A 19,170-nucleotide genomic window follows, 5' to 3' on the forward strand; every position below is an offset into this window, starting at 1 on the left:
GCTTAAAAACATTCTAAAACTTTGCTAAAGATTGACGTCAGGCTTACCAGTTGATAAAATCCATTCATATTTTTAGGTTGAAACATTTGCCTGTCTGCTGACCTCAGGCACCTCTCTCATTTTCCATTGTTTCATAAGATTATTGGCATTGGTTTTGTAATCCTATCTTTAAGTTCTTTTAGTGTCCTCTGAAGTAATTTTCCTTTGTCTGAAGACTTGCATTAATTTAAAGCAAAGTACCTACTGTTATGTCTGAATATGTCATTTTTATTTTAGCTAAGTTTTCACACTTGCTTCTTTGAAAATCATTCTCTTGTTGAAGAAAATGGAAACTAAACAGCAGTTGGATAGTTTAGCTTTCTCTCTGTCATCTCTTAATATGTTAACCATCTTTCCCAATAATGTTCTCCATGCGTTTGTTCTTTCTTTGCCAAACATGGTTTATAAAGCTCGTTTTGTTTTTCCTCCCTTTTTTTTTTTTTTTTAAATAAACCTCATCTTGTGCTTGGTGTTGACCTTCCTGCCACTCTTCTTACATACTCCTTTTATTAGTCAGGATTCTCCAGAGAAATAGAATGAATACACACACACACACACACACACACACACACACACACACACACACACACACACACAGATTTATTATGAGGAACTGGGTCATGTGATTTTGGAATCTTACAAGTCCCACAATCTGCCCTCTGCAAGCTGAAGACTCAGGAAAGTCAGAGGTGTAATTCACTCTGAGTTTCAAGGCCTGAGAACCAAGGATGCTGCTGGTATAAATCCCAGTTCAATGGTAGGAAAAGATGAGAGAGATGTCTCAGCTCAAGCAACGGGGCAGGAAAAAGGGGGGCAGATTCCTATTTCCTCTGCCTTTCCTTTTGTTCTCTTCAGGTTCTCAACTGATTGGACGATGTCCACTCACACTGGGGTGGGCAGTCCACTGAAATGACACATATTCATATGCTAATCTCATCCCCAAACACCCTCACAGGCACACCCAGGAATAATGTTTAATCTGGGCATCTGTGGCCAGTCAAGTTGATGCATAAAATTAACCATCACATTCCTGCTATAACTTGGTTCATCTTTTATGGGTGTCATTTTAATGTTAATTCATTGAACAGGTAATTATTGAATCCATACTGGAGATAAAGTAGTAAAAAAAATAGACTGAATTTCCTGCCCTTATGCAGCTTAATATCGTGGGGGAGACAGACAATAAGTATATATAAAAGTAACATACATCATGTGCCTTATGATGATGAGGAGTGCTGTGGGAGAAAAAGCAGGGAAAATGAGAAAGGACTGTGTTGGGAGAGGGCATTGCTGTTTTTAATCAGGTGGTCTCAGAAGGCCTCACTGATTGCATGACATTAAATGAAGACCTAAAGCAGGACCATACATTTATCTGGGGTTCCTAATACCTTCCTAGGCAGAGGGAATGTCAGGGGCAAAGCCCCTGAGGTGGGGAAAAATGCTAGGTACTTTTGAAGACTTAATCCTATTAGTATCTTTTACCAAAAGTGAGAGAGAACGTAAGTTGTTTTTCCCTAGGATACCGTTTTCCTCTAGTGTGCTTGTCATATTTCCCCTGTGAGAAACAATCTATAGTATAATCTCATCATTTAAAAAAAAAAATTCTATGTAGCAAAAATGTCACTTTTCTATTATCTGGTTCTTTCCATAAGTTTCATGTGACAGAAAGCATCCTTTTGGCAGTGATCTTACCCTATTTTGAAAGCAATAAACAGTGCTGAGAATAGAGATCATTAGGGATTGGGCCTGTTTTTATTAAGGTAGTTATAAAAGACCTGTTTGACAAGATGGTATTTAAGCTGAAATCTTAAGGATGAAAGGGAACTAGTCACATTAGGGAATGGCACGTTTTAAGAACATGAGGCAGAAAGGAGTTTGGTACATTTTAAAAAATAGAAAGAAGGCCAGTGTGTCTTGGCCAGTGACCAAGACGGAAGAGTGACATGCAATGAGGTTAGAGAAATGGGAAAGATCTAGGTGATATAGGGCCTTTCAAGTCAAGGAAAAGAAAATTTTTTATTTATTTATTTATTTTATTTATTTTTATTTTTGGCTATGTTGGGTCTTCATTGCTGCATGCGGGCTTTTTCCAGCTGCGAAGAGTGGGGGCCACTCCCTGTTGTGGTGCACAGGCTCCTCATCGCAGCGGCCTCTCCTATTGTGGAGCACAGGCTCTAGGCGCGTGGGCTTCAATAGATGTGGCATGCAGGCTCAGTAGTTGTGGCTTGTGGGCTCTAGAGCATAGGCTTAGCAGTTGTGGCACACGGGCTTAGTTGCTCAGTGGCATGTGGGATCTTCCCGGACCAGGGCTCGAACCCGTCTCCCCTGCATTGGCAGGCGGACTCTTAACCACTTCGCCACCAGGGAAGCCCAAGGAAAGAATTGTGATATTAAGTGCATTGCGAAGCCATTGGAGGATTTTTAAGCAGGAGAGTGATGAGATGCAGAATATGATGGAAGAACATTGTAGCTGCTGAATAGAGGGTGGAATAGAGGGAGCCGAGAGTGGCAGTGGAGAGTCTGTAGTAGTAGGTTCAGGTATAAGATGATGGTGGCCTTTAGGGTGATGATGGTAGAGATGGAGAAAAGTCAGTAAATCTGGGGTTTATTTTGGAGGTAGCATTGACAGAATCTATTATTAGGTGGTGTATTAGGTTGTTACTAAACCAAACTTGAGTCTGCTCACCCACACACAGTAAAGCCAATCTACTGACACTGGGTTGTGGTGAAGGAAAGTACAGTGTTTACTGCAGGGCACCAAGCAAGGAGAATGGGCAATTCATGCTCAAAAGACCCAAACTCACCGACGGCTTTCAGGGAAGGGGTTTTAAAGGCAGTGTGAGGGAGGGGCTGCAGGGTGTGTGATCAGCTGTTGCACAATTCTCTGATTGGTTGGCATCAAGGTGAAGTTCCAAGCATCATCAACCTTCTGGTTTCAACCAGACTAGGATCTGTGTTCTTGTGGTCAGCAGTTTCCATCTGGTGGGGGCCTGCTTCCTTTAAAAATAACTCAGGAGGGCTTCCTGGGTGGTATAGTGGTTGAGAGTCCACCTGCCGAAGCAGGGGACATGGGTTCGTGCCCCGGTCTGGGAAGATCCCACATGCCGCGGAGCAGCTGGGCCCATGAGCCATGGCCGCTGAGCCTGTGCATCCGGAGCCTGTGCTCCGCAGCGGGAGAGGCCACAACAGTGAGAGGCCCGCATACCGCAAAAAAAAAAAAAAGACAGGAATGTGTGTCAGGCCTTTATCTGTATCTTTCAGGGACCTGGGAGTTGGGTGACTGTGCTGTGTGGTGGATTTATAGTCTAAATTGTTACCAGTTTCCCAGCCCAACAGCTATTCTTTATTTCTACATCTTCACATTTCCTAATCATTAACTCTTGAGTCAGCCTTTTGAGACACAAGGGAGGCCTGGGAGACTAAAGCAAAAGCCTTTTACTTCAAAGGACAGTGACACAGGGGTTTGTGTATGGTTTCAAGTTTAGGTTGAAAGAAAGGAAAGAATCATTCCTGAGTTCTGACTTGGGCAGCTAGATGGATAGTAGCGCTTTATACCATGATATGAAATAACTAGATAAAAAATAGGTTTGGGATGGGGAACAAAGCCAAATTGAGAAGGTCAGCCTTGAAGGCAAAAGTTTGAAATGTGGGCTTCCCTGGTGGTGCAGTGGTTAAGAATCCACCTGCCAGCTCAGGGGACACAGGTTCGAGCCCTGGTCCGGGAAGATTCCACATGCCGCGGAGCAGCTAAGCCTGTGCACCACAACTACTGAGCATGCACTAGAGCCCGTGAACCATAACTACTGAGCCCGCATGCCTAGAGCCTGTGCTGCACAACAGGAGAAGCCACCACAATGAAAAGCCCACATACCGCAACGAAGAGTAGACCCCGCTCACCACAACTAGAGAAAGCCTGTGTACAGCAACGAAGTCCCAACGCAGCCAAAAATAAATAAATAAAATAAATTTAAAAAGAAAAGTTTGAAATGTCTCTGAGACATTCACGTGCAGATGCATTGAGTTAGATGTTGATAGAATTAAGTATTGTGAGTGTGTGTCAGTAGATGAAGAAAGCTTAACAGATTTGAATCGAATGCTGCAACTTCTAATTTCATAGTCATTTACTTTAACAATAAGTGCCCTGTTTATTATTTTATGTTAAAGGATATGACAGTTGATGTCCCAGTGATACAAGGCAATGAATATGGAGCAATCCCATACATTCCTAATGTTTGAGAGTTCTTTATATCCACTAACTGTGTTTTGCTTTTTTTCTGCATACAGCTGAGATAGTCGTTTCCTTTATTGTTTTGTCTGCAGTATAGTAAGATGAATAAGTTCAGTCTGAAGCTGTGTGTGTGGCTTCAAGAATCTACAACTTCGTGAGAAATTTGCTTAGAGAAAATTTGTAACCTGCTTGAGCATTCAAGTTTTACTGTTGAACAAACAAGCATTTTACTATATTATGCTACATGTTTTAAATCAATCTCTTGGTATTCTAACTTTCTGTAATTAGAAATAATGATGAAAATCTAAAAAGTTTATGCATTTGTGTTTTAATATAAAATCATAAAGATACTTTGCTTGGCTTCTGGAGAAAGATTGGTCTTGGGAATTACATGATTTGAATGAATAAATAAATTTGGTGATAACTTGGATCATAGCTTCTTACAGTGCTTTGGGTATACTTGGCAGTGAACGTCATGGATAATAAAACTTGGTGAAAACATTTAGACAGTTATTTCATAATACACTACAAATTATACTAACATAAGTTTATTGAAGAGTCCATTAATTACAGTGAATGGTCATATGTTCCAGAGTTAATCAGTGGCAGAGAGAATACATTTTTGTGTATGAGATTCAGTTGATAAATGTACAAATCTATGAGACTAGATTTATAGTTCAGTCTAAACTCTGATCAGTACTTGAAAATATTTTTAGTGAACTCTTAGTGTTGCAGGAATACAAAGGTTTAGTTTGTAATGTCATTTTAAGTAAAATTCCAAATTATCTACAGTAAGAAGACTACCGTGTCATATCTTTTATTTATCTGGTCCAGTTAAAAAACTTGAAAAAAATGTATGCCTTGTGATGTACTGTCACTTTTTTGTAAGGTAAGTTTGGGAAGGTTCAAGAAGCTTTTTCTTATGAATGTTGGTACCCTATATAAAGGAAATGCAGATGAACATCTGTCAGATATTGATCCAATATCAATATCCGGATATTGATTTTCAGTCTTGGACTCATGACCTATTATTATTATTTGAATTTACAGTATGATTCCTCTTTCTTCTTAAAAAAAACAAAACACGGTATACACACAAACACAAAACATATATATACACAGGTATATATGCATATATAATTTAACTTAACTTTGTTTTTATATTTTTATTTTAGTTTTTAATTTTTTAAATTTAGATATAATTGACATGTAGCGTTATATTATTTTCAGGTGTACAATATAATGATTCGATATTTGTAAATATAGCAAAGTGCTCACTACCACAGTAAGTCTAGTTAACATGTCATTTTACATAGTTGTAAAAAACTTTTTTTTGTGATGAGAACTTTTAAGATCTACTCTCTTAGCAACTTTCAAATATGCCATACAGTATTATGAACTGTAGTCACCATGCTGTACCTTACCAGTTATAAAATAACTAAAAATAACTAAAATACTGGCTGCACCAGTTTACATTCCCACCAGCAGTGCACAGGGTTTCCTTTTCTCCCCGTCCTTGCCAACACTTGTTATCTCTTTTCTTTTTGACAGTAGCCATTCTGACAGGTGTGAGGTGATATCTTTTTTTTTTTGGCTGTGTTGTATCTTCGTTGCTGTGTGCGGACTTTCTCTAGTTGTGGCGAGCGGGGGCTACTCTTCGTTGAGGTGCGCGGGCTTCTCATTGCGGTGGCTTCTCTTGTTGCGGAGCACGGGCTCTAGGCTCACGGGTTTCAGTAGTTGTGGCATGCAGGCTCAGTAGTTGTGGCTTGTGGGCTTTAGAGCGCAGGCTCAGTAGTTGTGGTGCACAGGCTTAGTTGCTCCGCTGGCATGTGGGATCTTCCTGGACCAGGGCTCGAACGCATGTCCCCTGCATTGGCAGGCGGATTCTTAATCACTGTGCCACCAGGGAAGCCCATGAGGTGATATCTTATTGTGGTTTTGATTTTCTTATTATTAGTGATGTTGAGCACTTTTCATCTACCTGTTAGCCATCTATATGTCTTCTTTGAAAATGTCCATTCAGATCTTCTGCCCATTTTTAAATTGGATTGTTTAGGGGTTTTTTGCTATTGAGTTGTATGAGTTTTTTTATATATTTTGGATATTAACCTCTTATCAGATACAAGATTTGCAAATATTTTTTCCCATTCAGTAAGTTGTCTTTTCATTTGTGTTGATGATTTCTTTCGCTGAGCAGAAGCTTTTTAGCTTGATATAGTTCCACTTGTTTATTTTTGCTTTTGTTGGCTTTGCTTTTGATGTCAGACTGAAAAAAATTGCCAGGACCTATGTTAAGGTATATGTGCATATATATTTTAACTTATTTTGTTTTTAAATGAATCTTTTGTTTTGAAACTTAATATCGTAATTCTCCTCAAGAGAATGGAAAACCCCAAGTGTACTTACTTTTCGTAATATTTTTTTTGTTTTGTCAATTAGCTCCTGATCACTTTTCTCTAGAGCAGTGTTTCTCAAAGTGTAGACAATGGGACAGAAGTATCAGTTTTAGCTAGGAACTGATTAGAAATGTATCCTAAACCAACTGAGTCAGAAACTCTGGGGCAGATCCCAGTAACTTGTGGTCCGGCACCCCTCCAGGTGATTGTGATGCACTGAAGTTTGAGAGCCACTACTCTTGAGCAGGATTTCTCATTGTTGGCACCATTAGATATTTTGGACTGGATAATTCTTTGATGTTGGGGTGGTGGCAGGGAGGGGCTGTCCTGTGCACTATAGGATGTTTGGCAGCATTCCTGGCCTCTGCCCACTCACTAGATGCCAGGAGCACACTACTCCCCGTTCTCAATCATCACATTAAAAAATGTCTCCAGACATTGCCAGATATCCCCTAAGCGGCAGAATCACCCCATTTGAGTACCACTGCTCGAGAGGTGATGTAGAATTTTTTTTTGATTTAATAAAGTTTTATTTTTCAAAATATACAGCTGGTGGGACCTGTTAATGCATCTTCACCAGCAGCTGGAGCATCTCCACCCTTGGTATTTCTGGTGTAAATTACTTGAGCTCTGTGCTTTGAAACGAGTTTAATAAGTCCTTTACTAAGCAGCTCCTGCAGGGCTGCCCTGGCCAGGGAGCCACGAATCATCAGTCTCTCAGAGACGACAGCTGGAGTTATAAGCTTATAGTTTGGAACGTCTTTACAGAGTTTGTCATACGTTGCTTTGTCAAACAAGACTAGGTTATTGAGCTTGTCCCGAGCTTTGCCTTTGGACCACTTCTTTTTGGCCTTGCCCCCAGATTTGTTCACTGGGTCTTTGTCTTTCTTGGCCGACTTTCCGGCATCTTTCTTCTTCTTGTCATCCTTGGGCGGCTTTTGCGCTTTGCGGCTAGCTGTGAGGCAGTCACACGTTGCTGTTTCCTGACACTAAAAACTGGGGAAAAGGGACGGAAAACAATTTTCTAGATCCCGACAGCTAACTTCCCGGCGTTACTGACAGCCAGGCGTGCTCCAAGTGCGCAAGCGCCACAGCCGGCCGCGCTCCGGAGTCCGTGATGTAGAATTAATGCATAAAACTGCTTCTCCATTAAAGTAGCAGTGATCATTTATTGAATCCCCAAGTTCTGTCCTGGGTACTTTACATGAATTATCACTGTCATCTCAACAGCCTTGTAAGATGTGTTTGAAAGTCTAAAGCCTGGGCCAATTTATTTATGAAGTTTCTCATCTGTTCCACCAACTCAGCCTTTGAGAACTACTATGTTCAGTTGTTACAGTGACTCATTTAGGCTGTATTTGGAACTGTATTCTTTAAACAAAAGGACTTTGACATGTAAACAAATTAAAAAGTTATTTTAATCAGTTAACTCTTCTTGTATGTAACCATAACCATGTGAACTTCTTATTGTAAACTTAGCTATAATTGTTTCTGGATGATGAGGATTATTTTATTTTTGTTGAGGTTACTGTTGAATGACAAATGAATCAATAGTATGCTGTCATTTCAGTAAGACTGTTTACATTTTTTTAAAATTCATTTATTTATTTATTTTTGGCTGCGTTGGGTCTTCGTTGCTGCGCGCGGGGTTTCTCTAGTTGTGGTGAGCGGGGGCTACTCTTCATTGCAGTGCGCGGGCTTCTCATTGTGGTGGCTTCTCTTGTAGAAGAGCACGGGCTCTAGGCACACGGGCTTCAGTAGTTGCAGCACATGGGCTCAGTAGTTCTGGCTCATCGGCTCTCGAGCATGGGCTCAGTAGTTGTGGCACACGGGCTTAGCTGCTCTGCGGCATGTGGGATCTTCCCGGACCAGGGATCGAGCCCATGTCCCTGCATTGGCAGGCGGATTCTTAACCACTGCACCACCAGGGAAGTCCCTGTTTACATTTTTTGAAGTAACATGTGTCTTCCATATTTTTCCTTTTCCTTCTTTTGCTGCCTTTCCTCTCCCTCTCCAGCTTTGTGTGTGGCACTTGATCTAGTTCTGAGTATGTTGCTAACACTTCTTTCCCTCTCTTACCTCTCATTTAAACTTCTACCTACTCTCCGACCAATTCTTTCATTATCTTTCTAGGGTCTGGATGACCAGATAAACATTTTAGCTCAACAGTCTAATTAATGCGGGCCAGTGTGTTACCTATTCCCAGGTACCTATTTCATGTACTTTTTAACAAAGACCTAGAAATTACTTTATTGAGAATTCTAGAATTTCCTCCCCCTCCACTCTCCCAGTCCTATCCCCGTGACATTCTATTTACTCCATCTCTGCCTGTGCAGACCAGTCCTGACTAGTGGCTGTGATAAGAAGTTCTTGATGTCACAGTTCTCCATATTAATGATGTTTTTTCTGAACCAAAGAAGTAACTGCCGTTCTATAGCAGGGCTAATTTGTTATTGTTCGTTGCATGTCTCTTTTATTGCTTTAGAAACTAAAAGATTCAGAAATCCTTTTATGTGAAAATTACATTTAAATATTAAAATATTCCAGTGTTTTAATTAGTATTTAGAGAGTTGCACGATTTTAACCCAAATGCTGGAAAACTAGAAAAGAAGCAACCCATAAAAAATGAGTGCAAAATAAACAAATTTGTGTATCTAAGATACAGGGTGTTCAGTCAAGTCCTGATCATTATCTTCAAAGTGGCTTTCTACTTAAGAAGCATTTCTTCCCACAGGGTCCCTTTAGGATCCAGACTATCTCTGGTTCCTGGGCTTTTCTACATCTAGCTTATTTCTGTCTTTCTCTGTAGAGAAATATCAATAAAACATCCCAAATGGTATTTTTTTTTTTTTTTTTTTTTTTTGCGGTACGCGGGCCTCTCACTGCTGTGGCCTCTCCCGTTGCGGAGCACAGGCTCCGGACGCGCAGGCTCAGCGGCCATGGCTCACGGGCCCAGCCGCTCCGCGGCATGTGGGATCTTCCCGGACCGGGGCACGAACCCGTGTCCCCTGCATCGGCAGGCGGACTCTCAACCACTGTGCCACCAGGGAAGCCCAAATGGTATTTTTAATTGGAGTTTATTTGCATAAAAGATTTAACCAGATTCAGATTTCACTTTATTTCACGTTACCATAAACCACACTCAGAAGTACACTTCAAGATATATGCCTCTTTTTCTTAAAGTAGCTTCTTGTTTTTGTTAATAAACTCAGATTTTTTTTTCCTACAAGTATATTAACCTGCACTTAACTTTTCACTTATTTTAAGGTGAAATTATTTTTATGTGGGTTTTAAAAACCCTATAAAAACACTTCTGCAAGAAAAAAAATGTATTGCTCTTTGTCCACTCAGAATATAAGGAAGGAGGAGCAGAGGAAAAAAGGCAATTAGTGGACATCTAATATCTGGGAAGGAGGAATAGACGAGAGCAACTGCATAGGCTCATTGAGTGAAGGAGAAAGGCTTTACATACAGAAGTTTCCCCCCAAAAGTGGCGGGGGAGGGTGGTGGTGGTGATGGGATGAATTGGGAGATTGGGATTGACATATATACACTAATATGTATAAAATAGATAACTAATAACAACCTGCTGTACAAAAAATAAATAATATAAAATTCAAAAAAAAGTTTCCCCCCAATATTTTTATCATCATTTATTTTAAGGTGTTATTACACTCAGAATAATATTCTGTGGGATTCAGATATTTGAGTGTAAATGAATAAGTTGAGAAGCACTGGTAGAATAATTTCAATTTTTAATAACTTTATTCTTATTTCTACTGGAATTCTTAGAAATCCTGATTAACTTTTAGGATACATTATATCACTTATTACTAAAACCTACTGAATACATTTAAAATAATAGTATTCTAAAATAAACTCACTATAGGAAGTAATATAGTTTATACAATGTTGGATGGGCCCTATTTTGGGGGGTATGTGTATAATTTTACAAGTCAACTTTGTTTTGATAGTGAATGAGTTGTTATAATAAATAAATTGTGTAGTAATTGCCACCTGAATAATCCTAGTAGCTAAAAGCTAAACTATGGTTGAATTTTCCCGTTTTCCTCATCATTGTCCATGTCTGCTTTTAAGAGGTAGTTGTTCCTAGTTGAATGATGTTTTCAATTATCAGTTGCATTTTTCCTTGTTCTCATTGAAAAATAATGCCTTAATGTGCATGTTGAAGTAAATTTTTATTTACTTAAATGTTTATTAAGTATTTCTGCAGCAGCTACTGCTAACTGTTCAGTTTGTGACCTGTAACTGCCAAAGGAGACAAGATTTGGTAAACTATTATACCTGACACTACCATGAATTTTGAAGTATAGGACTGGAATTTTTGATAATGTGAACATTCTGTTCATGAACAGTTTCTCAGATTCCTGTTAATCATACGTCATTGAATTGACTCAACTTGGAGTTTTAACAAGCAAGCAGCGTTTTAATTTATAGAAATGTAACTGAAAGTTTTCTGTGATATGGTAGCATCCCTGAGAATCTACTGACCTGGTGACCTCAAGCAAATCATTTACCTGCTTTGAACCGCAGCTTCCCTCAAAAGTTGCTTTGAAAATCAAACAACATAAAATTCATTTAGGGTTTTAAAAAAACAGTTAAATTCTGTTCAGGTATGTTATTAATAAAAATGATCTCTGAGTTTCTACTATAATCAGAACCCATGACTTTTCACTCTAGCATCACTTGAGTTATTTTAATACCACTTTTTTACCAGCCTAACTTTTTAAAAAAATTTTATTTTTGGCTGTGTTGGGTCTTTGTTGCTGTGCGCGGGCTTTCTCTGGTTGTGGCGAACAGGTTGCGGTGTGCGGGCTTCTCATTGTGATGGCCTATCTTGTTGTGGAGCACGGGCCCTAGATCACGCAGGCTTCAGTAGTTGCGGCGCGTGGGCTCTAGAGCGCAGGCTCAGTAGTTGTGGCGCATGGGCTTGGTTGCTCCATGGCATGTGGGATCTTCCTGGACCAGGGATCAAACCCATGTCCCCTGCATTGGCAGGCAGATTCTTAACCCCTGCGCCACCAGGGAAGTCCCCAGCCTAACTTCTAACATGCTTTTTACTTAAGCATCTGTCACTTGGTCACCTGCATTAGAAGAGAAGGGCGGGGAGGACTTGAACCATCAGGCACTACTAATGCACAATAAAGGACCAATCGGACCCATTAGAAATTGTGATAACTTTATGTATGTCAGTTTGGCTTCCCCAGCTACATATTAAGTAAAGGAGAGTCCGTGTACTTGTTTTATATTTTGGTTTTTAATTCTCTACAGCTCCCAGTACTCAATTAGGTACATAATAGGAGTAAATAAACACTTTAATAGATTTAACTCTATGCAGATCCTACAAAGTAAAAACTTAATTGAGTACACTGTTACTTCTATCAGTTGTTTTACTTTTACTTTTCTCTTCCTTGCCTGAATTAAACTGGAGATTCATAATATGAACTATTTGCAAATGGGGGACTTCTTTTAAAGAGGCATTTTTCATGTAGCCACCTTGGACAGATGAGATGGATTTGAAATAGAACAGAATTTACCTGTAATCATATTACATTTACTAAATTCCTGTGATGTCCCAGTCCTGGATATGCCTTCTTAGTGATTCTTCCTAAGAATTAGATAAACATTATCAACTTTAAAAATGAGGAAAAGAGCTTACAGGGCTAGTAAGAGATGGGACCAGGATTTGATCTTAGATCTCTGATTCTAAAGTCAGTGTATTTTCCATCTGGAGGCTGTTAACTCTGGCTACATATTAGAATCATCTGGGAGTTTCCAAAAAATACAGTTCCAGGGAATCTGAAATAACTGGTCTGGAGTGGGTCCTTGACATTAGTATTTTTTTAAAAGTTTCTCAGGTGGTCCAGGTAGGCAGCTAAAGCTGAGAAATGTTGCATGATATATTGCATCTCCAGTGACCGCTGGTGCCCCACCCAGCTTTTTAAGCTTTTGTCATTTGTCTATGAAGAATTATTAATAAAATTTTCTCATTTACAGTTTCTCTTCAGAAGCATGAGGAATTTGTATTAGCATAAAGATAGAGTATCGTGCATAATAGACATTGCAAAGATAATAGTGAATATAATGGAGTATCTTTTTCTCCATTGGTCTTTCAAAAGTTAAAATAGATTTTTGTTTTTGTCTTATGACTTTGGAGTGCTCTGAGTGAAGTAAAACTGGGCTTGATTACATGTTAAGTTTGTTTCTGGCCCTCTGAATTTAGGAAAGTGATAAACTGTAACTTAACCTGAGAGGAAAAATATTTTCTCAATTTACAGTAGTTTTGAAAGGTAACAAGTCAGGTAATCTGGTTAAAAATCTATAGGTGATTTACACAGGAATACATTTAGTTAATTAGCGCTGGCCTGCCACTGGCTATAGCTCTTTAAATCTCTTTTTAGCAAACAAGCTACTTTAAAAATTGTCTTTTAGAGCCAGTGAAGACTTGAATATAATTGAAGGTCATTTCTTCCTTTTTTTAAATTTTTAACATGAGCACATAGGATAAGTTGCGAGTTTTTTACATTATGATTTTTTTTGAATTTTGAATCCCTTTTATGTTGTTACTTGCCCAATTTGAAATAAATTTGAAGTAAATGTTTCTTAATTGGTTGAAATACAGTAATTGGATTCTGTCTATTAAAATAAAGTCAACTACTGGGATTGACTCTTGGAATGCATTTTAATTGGGGGAGAGAGAGTAACTAATTAAACATGTAAATAGGGTAATTTCAAAGAACGGTAAGTGTTTAGAAGAAAACAGAATAATACTTTAGCTAGAATTATGAGGAAATTCTCCCCTGAGGAGGTGACACTTCTGTTGAGACTTGGATGATGACAAAAAAGCAGCTATGTGACGATTGGAAAAGTGGGGGATTCCAAGCCTCTAACTGTGATATGGGGATAAGCTTGGTGTTTTCTAGGGACAGAAAAGAAAAATAGTGTGATTTGGAGCTTTAGTAAGTAAGCAGATTGGTAGGCAGCGAGATCTGAGAGGGATGCAGGAACCATTGCATTCCAAGGGAGTGGGAGGGGGCTGAAAGGAACCAGCTTCCCGGGAAGGAAGTATTTCATTACCAACATTATGGTTGCTTGCATGCAGAGTTTGAGTGGGGAGCAGTCTGCCCCATTTGTAGCCAGTAAGGAGATGCATTGGATTTTTTCTTTTAATAATGATTCTAGTACTTAACTTCAAATAATCGTATTGTTAAAGTACATTATAAAGCATTATTCCTTATGGCCCATTAGAAAAATGTTTAGAAATTTATTCATTCATGGTATGATTCAATTTATGTTTTAAAAGAGCATTCTGGATGCTGTGTATTATGGATACAAGTGGAAGGGCAGAGCCCAATTAGGAGGCTGTTGCAGTGGTTCAGATGAGAGTTGATAGTGGTTTAGATGAAAGTTGTAGCAGTGAATACAGAGAGAATTGCACTGTAAAAATATATATTGATTCCTCTCCTTGAGGCCAGTTTTCTAGACGGTGTGTTACAGCATCTTTAATGTTTTCCAAGAGTGAATCCCAGTAATTGACTTTATTTTAATAGACAGCGCTTCTTTTTTAGGGCAGAGGACTATGGTAGTTCCTCCTTATTCATGGTTTTGTTTTCCACAGTTTCAGTTTCCTGTGGGCATACGTGGTCTGAAGATATTAAATGAAAAATTCCAGAAATCAATAATTCACAAGTTTTAAATCGTGCACTGTTCTGAGTAGCATGATGAAGTCTTGTTCCGTCTCACCTCAGCATGTGAAGTATAGGGGATGATTCTGGTATATCCACACTGTATGTGCTACCCTCCTGTTAGTCACGTAGTAGCCGTCTCAGTTATCACATCAACTGTTGTGGTATTGCTGGGCTTGTGTTCAAGTAACCCTTATTTTACTTAATAATGGCCGCAAAATGTTAGTGATGCTGGCAATCGGGATAGTCTCTTACTGTGCCTAATTTATAAATTAAACTTTATTACAGGTATGTAGGTATAGGAAAAACACAGTATGTGTAGGATTCGGTACTATCCGCTGTTTCAGGCATCCACTGGAGGTCTTGGAACGTATCCCCCATGGATAAGGGGAGACTACTATAAATGTCTTCTCTCAGTTTATTCTGAGACAGTGATGCTCCAGGTCAAAGATTTCCTCAGATCCAGGTTTTATTGCTCTTTTGATTCACTCTAACAACAAATTCCCCAGGGTACAATCCTATTGCCAAGATGAGTGTTTACGAACAGGATTAAGGATTGACCTTCTCCTGGTTTGGTTCTCCTCTCAGCCTTAATACAGAGGCCAGCCTGCTGGTCCTGCCTACTTCTGTTTTCATGACAAATTTTCAGGGGTCCTTGAAGCATTTTCAAGACTTCTTTGAAGATACATCACAGTAACTTTAAACCTCAAACAGAAGTTCTTATGGAAACGTGTGGGTGCAGTTCTGTTAAGAAGCATCCAAGCACCAGTGGACTTGCTGCCGTACAGAGAATGTTCCCTTCCCTGGGTCAGCCCTAACTGTCCTGTTAACATATGACTCAGAGGACAAATGAGTTTGAAGATACAGGTCACATATTTAACACATCTGTGTTTGGTACCCTACCAGTAATTACTGTTTTTTTTCCCCTCCTATTTTGCTTCACAAAGATGTTTACTGTATTACATGTTAAGAAATTAATTCGAATAGGTCTGTACTTGGATATGTTTTCTGCTATAAATTTTGAAAGCCTCTGGTCAAAACACCATGTATATTACATGACCACCTGTAGTACTGATTTGAATAATACTGTTGATAAATGCAGAATTCTGTGAGGAGTGTGTTCCCTTCAGTAGTGATTTTCAACCATTTGATTTTCTCTTTAAAGAAAAGCTTAAAGCCTGTGTTTTATGGGCCATCATGATCTGACACTTATTTAGGGTGCTGTGAATCTGTTCTTTTTGACATCACAGACTTAAAGAGCAGGAAGTGGATGGTGTGCATGTGGAAGCCATTTCACCCCTTTCCTATGGTTATATCCCAGCCAGCAATACCACATTACTGAATTGAGGCTGGGTTGCAGTCCCTTAGATGTCCTCCACGTTTCCTGTGGGATCCTGTAGACGAATACATTGTTTGTGGCATTTGAATATTAAAAATTATTTTGCCTTGAGTTCTTAATAAAGCTTAAGTGGAAGAGCAGAAACATCCTTTAAGATCGCCACTTTTTTCTGCAGCTTTTTCCATGTGAGGAACAAAGAATACAAATGTAATCAATTTAGTTTTCATGCTTCTTAGGAAGATCTTTGGTTTAAAAATCTTTTTTTTCTGGATTTTTAAAAAATTTCCAAGACTAATATAAAAGCTTAATTCAGCAGAGAGTGAGAAAAAAAAAATTGGTGGCCACCAGGATTTTGAGGAATTCTGTTTTTAATATCTTTAAAAAAAATAGATTGACTTTCTATAGCACAGCTATAGAAAACAGAAACCAACTTATCAATCATATTCTTAATAGCTCTGGCAAGAAGTACGTTAAGTTACCTTCTTTTCTCCCATTCTTTGTATAAGCTAAGTGACTGCTAGTTTTAATTTTTTCTTCTACTTAGTAGTTTGTTTTGTTTTAGAATTAGAACTAAATTAACATGAAAGCTGTTGAAATAGATGTACATTTACCTAACTTTACAGTTTAAAAAATGAGCAGCTAAAGACCATTGAGCTTCTTTTACTTGCAGGTACTGTTTTCGTGGCCAATGACACAAGTAACTAAATTTACAACTTAATTATAATAACTAATTGTTTGGTGACAGGTTAATATATACTTGATTCATTACCATGTAGGAAGTTAGCAATACATCCTTACTCCAATTTTATTTAATTATTGACTAAGGGATAAAAGAGTTCCTGATGTTACAAAACCCAGTGTGAAAGACATTTGGTTATAAACTGAAACTCAGCACTGATTTTCTTTTAATTTCTTTTATTTGTATCTTTCTAATTAATAACTTTGACTTATAAAAGTTAGATTATTCTTGGCTGGAATGTTTTTGGTATTGTTGAGGAAATGCCTATTTTATATAAGAACATAACATTTTTATAAGAAGATAAAGCTAATCTTAATTAATACAGATTTTTATTATGTCTTTATTCCTTTAAAACATAGTTGTATCAGACTAGGTCCAGTTAGGAGATAGAAACCACACAGAGGGATAAATAGGTTAAGTATGATATACTGAATGATTAAACTCTGGTAAAAGAGTAACTGAAGACATAAGAAAATCATATCTGGTACCCTGGGGCTAAAGAGGAAGGTCACACTTAAAAGGAGCCCCTTCCCAGGGCTGGGTTTAGAACTCATTGGAGAATGTATATTCCAGCCCATTGGGTTAGTAGAGAAGTGTTCACTATTTTGCCCAGATTGGAGCAGGTCTGCAGTGGCTGGGAAGTCAGGAAAATCTGGAGTGCGGGCCACCAGCAACAAGTGGCACAGGCATGCAGAGGGACTGGCGTCTCTGTGGGAAACTGTAGGCCAGCCACCCATATGGGCCTGCAGAGGAAAGCAGGGTGCTAATTTGGGCAAGGAGCCTTCAGTGTGTGTGTGTGTAGGCAGGAGCCCCTTTCTCCTGCAGTGTCCTTTCAGTACTCTCTACTGAGAAAGCTTAATGTGATTGTCACGCTAGAGATGCTTAAAGAAATTGTGTCCGTTATGCCTGTGTATATATTGAAGGGTGAATTTGGAGTTGAGTGTCAGCAAATTGGTAATGTGCACAGTAATGTTTCTTTTTCCAGTTTACTTTTTTGCAGTATAGGTACGTGAAAGCTTTTCACTAATTACCTTTCTGTACTTTTTGTTTGTTTGTGTTTGCTTTCCTTCCTTTAGCCCTATTGACATTTTGAGTCAGATAATTCTTGGTTGTGGAGAGCTGTCCTATGCATTGTGGTATGTTTAGCAGCATCCCTGTCTTTTACCCACTAGATGCTAGTAACACACACATATTGGTGACATCCAAAAATGTCCCCAGACCCACAGTGGAGCAAAATCTTCCCTGGTTAAGGACCACTGCTTTAGCCCATTTTTTCCCCTCTGTTAGAAACAGTATAAATTTTTCATTTAATAGAGGTTTGCTTGTGGTTTTTAAAAAGTTATATTTTGATGAAGAAGGTGTCTTAAATAATTATAAAATTTTATTTTTAGAAGAGGTATTAGAACTATTTAACTCCTTTTATTTCATCTGTAAGTGAATTAGGGCAGAATTTTCAGTTGATTTGTTGTTCTAGTCTAGCTATTAAGTTAGAGACCTAGGATAAGAATCCAAAAATTTTAATGAAAATTTATATATGTAGTATTCTATTATTCATTGATTCAAGAGCATATGTTGTGCATGCACTGTGGTAGGTGTCAGAGATTTAATGATGAGGCAGTGAGTAAAATTTTAGCAGTGCACGAAGAATCACTTTATTTAGCTATCACATTCTTGCTTGATACTTGAAAGCAGAAAGATACTTTTAAAAAAGCATTAACTGAATAATTGATTCATACATGAAAGAATTGTGGTTAAAGGAGCTACTCTTAGCATTAAGATGCAGTTTTGTGGTTGCAACTGTTGAAACGGTTGTGGGCTTTGAATCAGAAGACCAAGAGTCTTGTCTTGGTTCTTAACTAAACTCATAACAAGCTGGACCTTAGTTGTCATCTGTGAAATTGCCCTGGACTGACTGGGTTCTAAATTCCCTATCCTACCAGTTCTATTGTAGTATGTGTCTTTCCCCAGATTGGAGTTGAAAATGAGATTAGAGAAGGCCTAGAGCCTGTCACAGTCATCTAAGAAGAAACAGCTAAACTTTGTTTTTTATATATAATTATGATGGCTTAAGCAGTATGAATATATTACCAGTAAATTGGGTTGAGATGAGTCTAGTAGTAGAGAATATACCAGGCTGACCTGAGATTCTGGAGTATTCATGTACTTTACAGAGATTTGATTCTGAGATAAATTTCTGTGTATAAAAAATATTTTAAGGTAGAAATCCGGGTGAGTTAAAGGCGTTAAAAAACAACACACAGAATGGGAAAATAATAGTTGTGTATTATTTATCAGATTAAGGGGCTTGTATCCAGAATACATAAAGAACTCTTACAATACTCAACAACAAAAAGATAAACAACCCAGTTAAAAAGAGGACAAAGGATTTGATAGTCATTTCTCCAAAAGAAAATATATAAATGGCTAGGAAACAAATGAAAAGATACTCAGCATAATTAGTCTTTAGGGAAATGGAAATCAAACCATAAGGGGATACCACTTCATACCCACTAGAATGACTATAATAAAGAAGATGGACAATAATGTGTTGGCAAGGATGTGGACAGATCAGAACCCTCATACATTGTTGGCGGGGGTGTAAAATGGTGCAGCCTCTTTGGAAAGCAGTTTGGCAGTTCTTCAAAACATAGTTACCATATGGCAGATAAACAGTTACTGTGTAACTCAGCAGTTCCATTCTGAGGTAATATGCCCAAGAAAAT

General features: G+C 38.5%; 2 protein-coding genes across 5 annotated transcripts in view; one reads left to right on the forward strand and one right to left on the reverse strand.

Annotated features, from left to right (window-relative positions):
• Positions 1-19,170, forward strand: part of ATG5 (autophagy related 5) — a 119,801-nt gene that overhangs the window by 48,152 nt on the left and 52,479 nt on the right. The gene's annotated exons all lie outside the window — the stretch shown is intronic.
• On the reverse strand, positions 7,170-7,813 carry LOC309972000 (small ribosomal subunit protein eS25-like; the record flags this gene model as incomplete). Its single annotated transcript, XM_082855427.1, has 2 exons — positions 7,170-7,652; positions 7,724-7,813. The coding sequence occupies 2 exons, from the start codon at positions 7,811-7,813 to the stop codon at positions 7,200-7,202; spliced, it is 543 nt and encodes a 180-aa protein (XP_082711553.1). The 3' UTR covers positions 7,170-7,199.

The sequence above is a fragment of the Leucopleurus acutus genome, assembly GCF_964270905.1.
Source record: "Leucopleurus acutus genome assembly, chromosome: 15".
In the NCBI taxonomy this organism is placed as follows: Eukaryota; Metazoa; Chordata; class Mammalia; order Artiodactyla; family Delphinidae; genus Leucopleurus; species Leucopleurus acutus.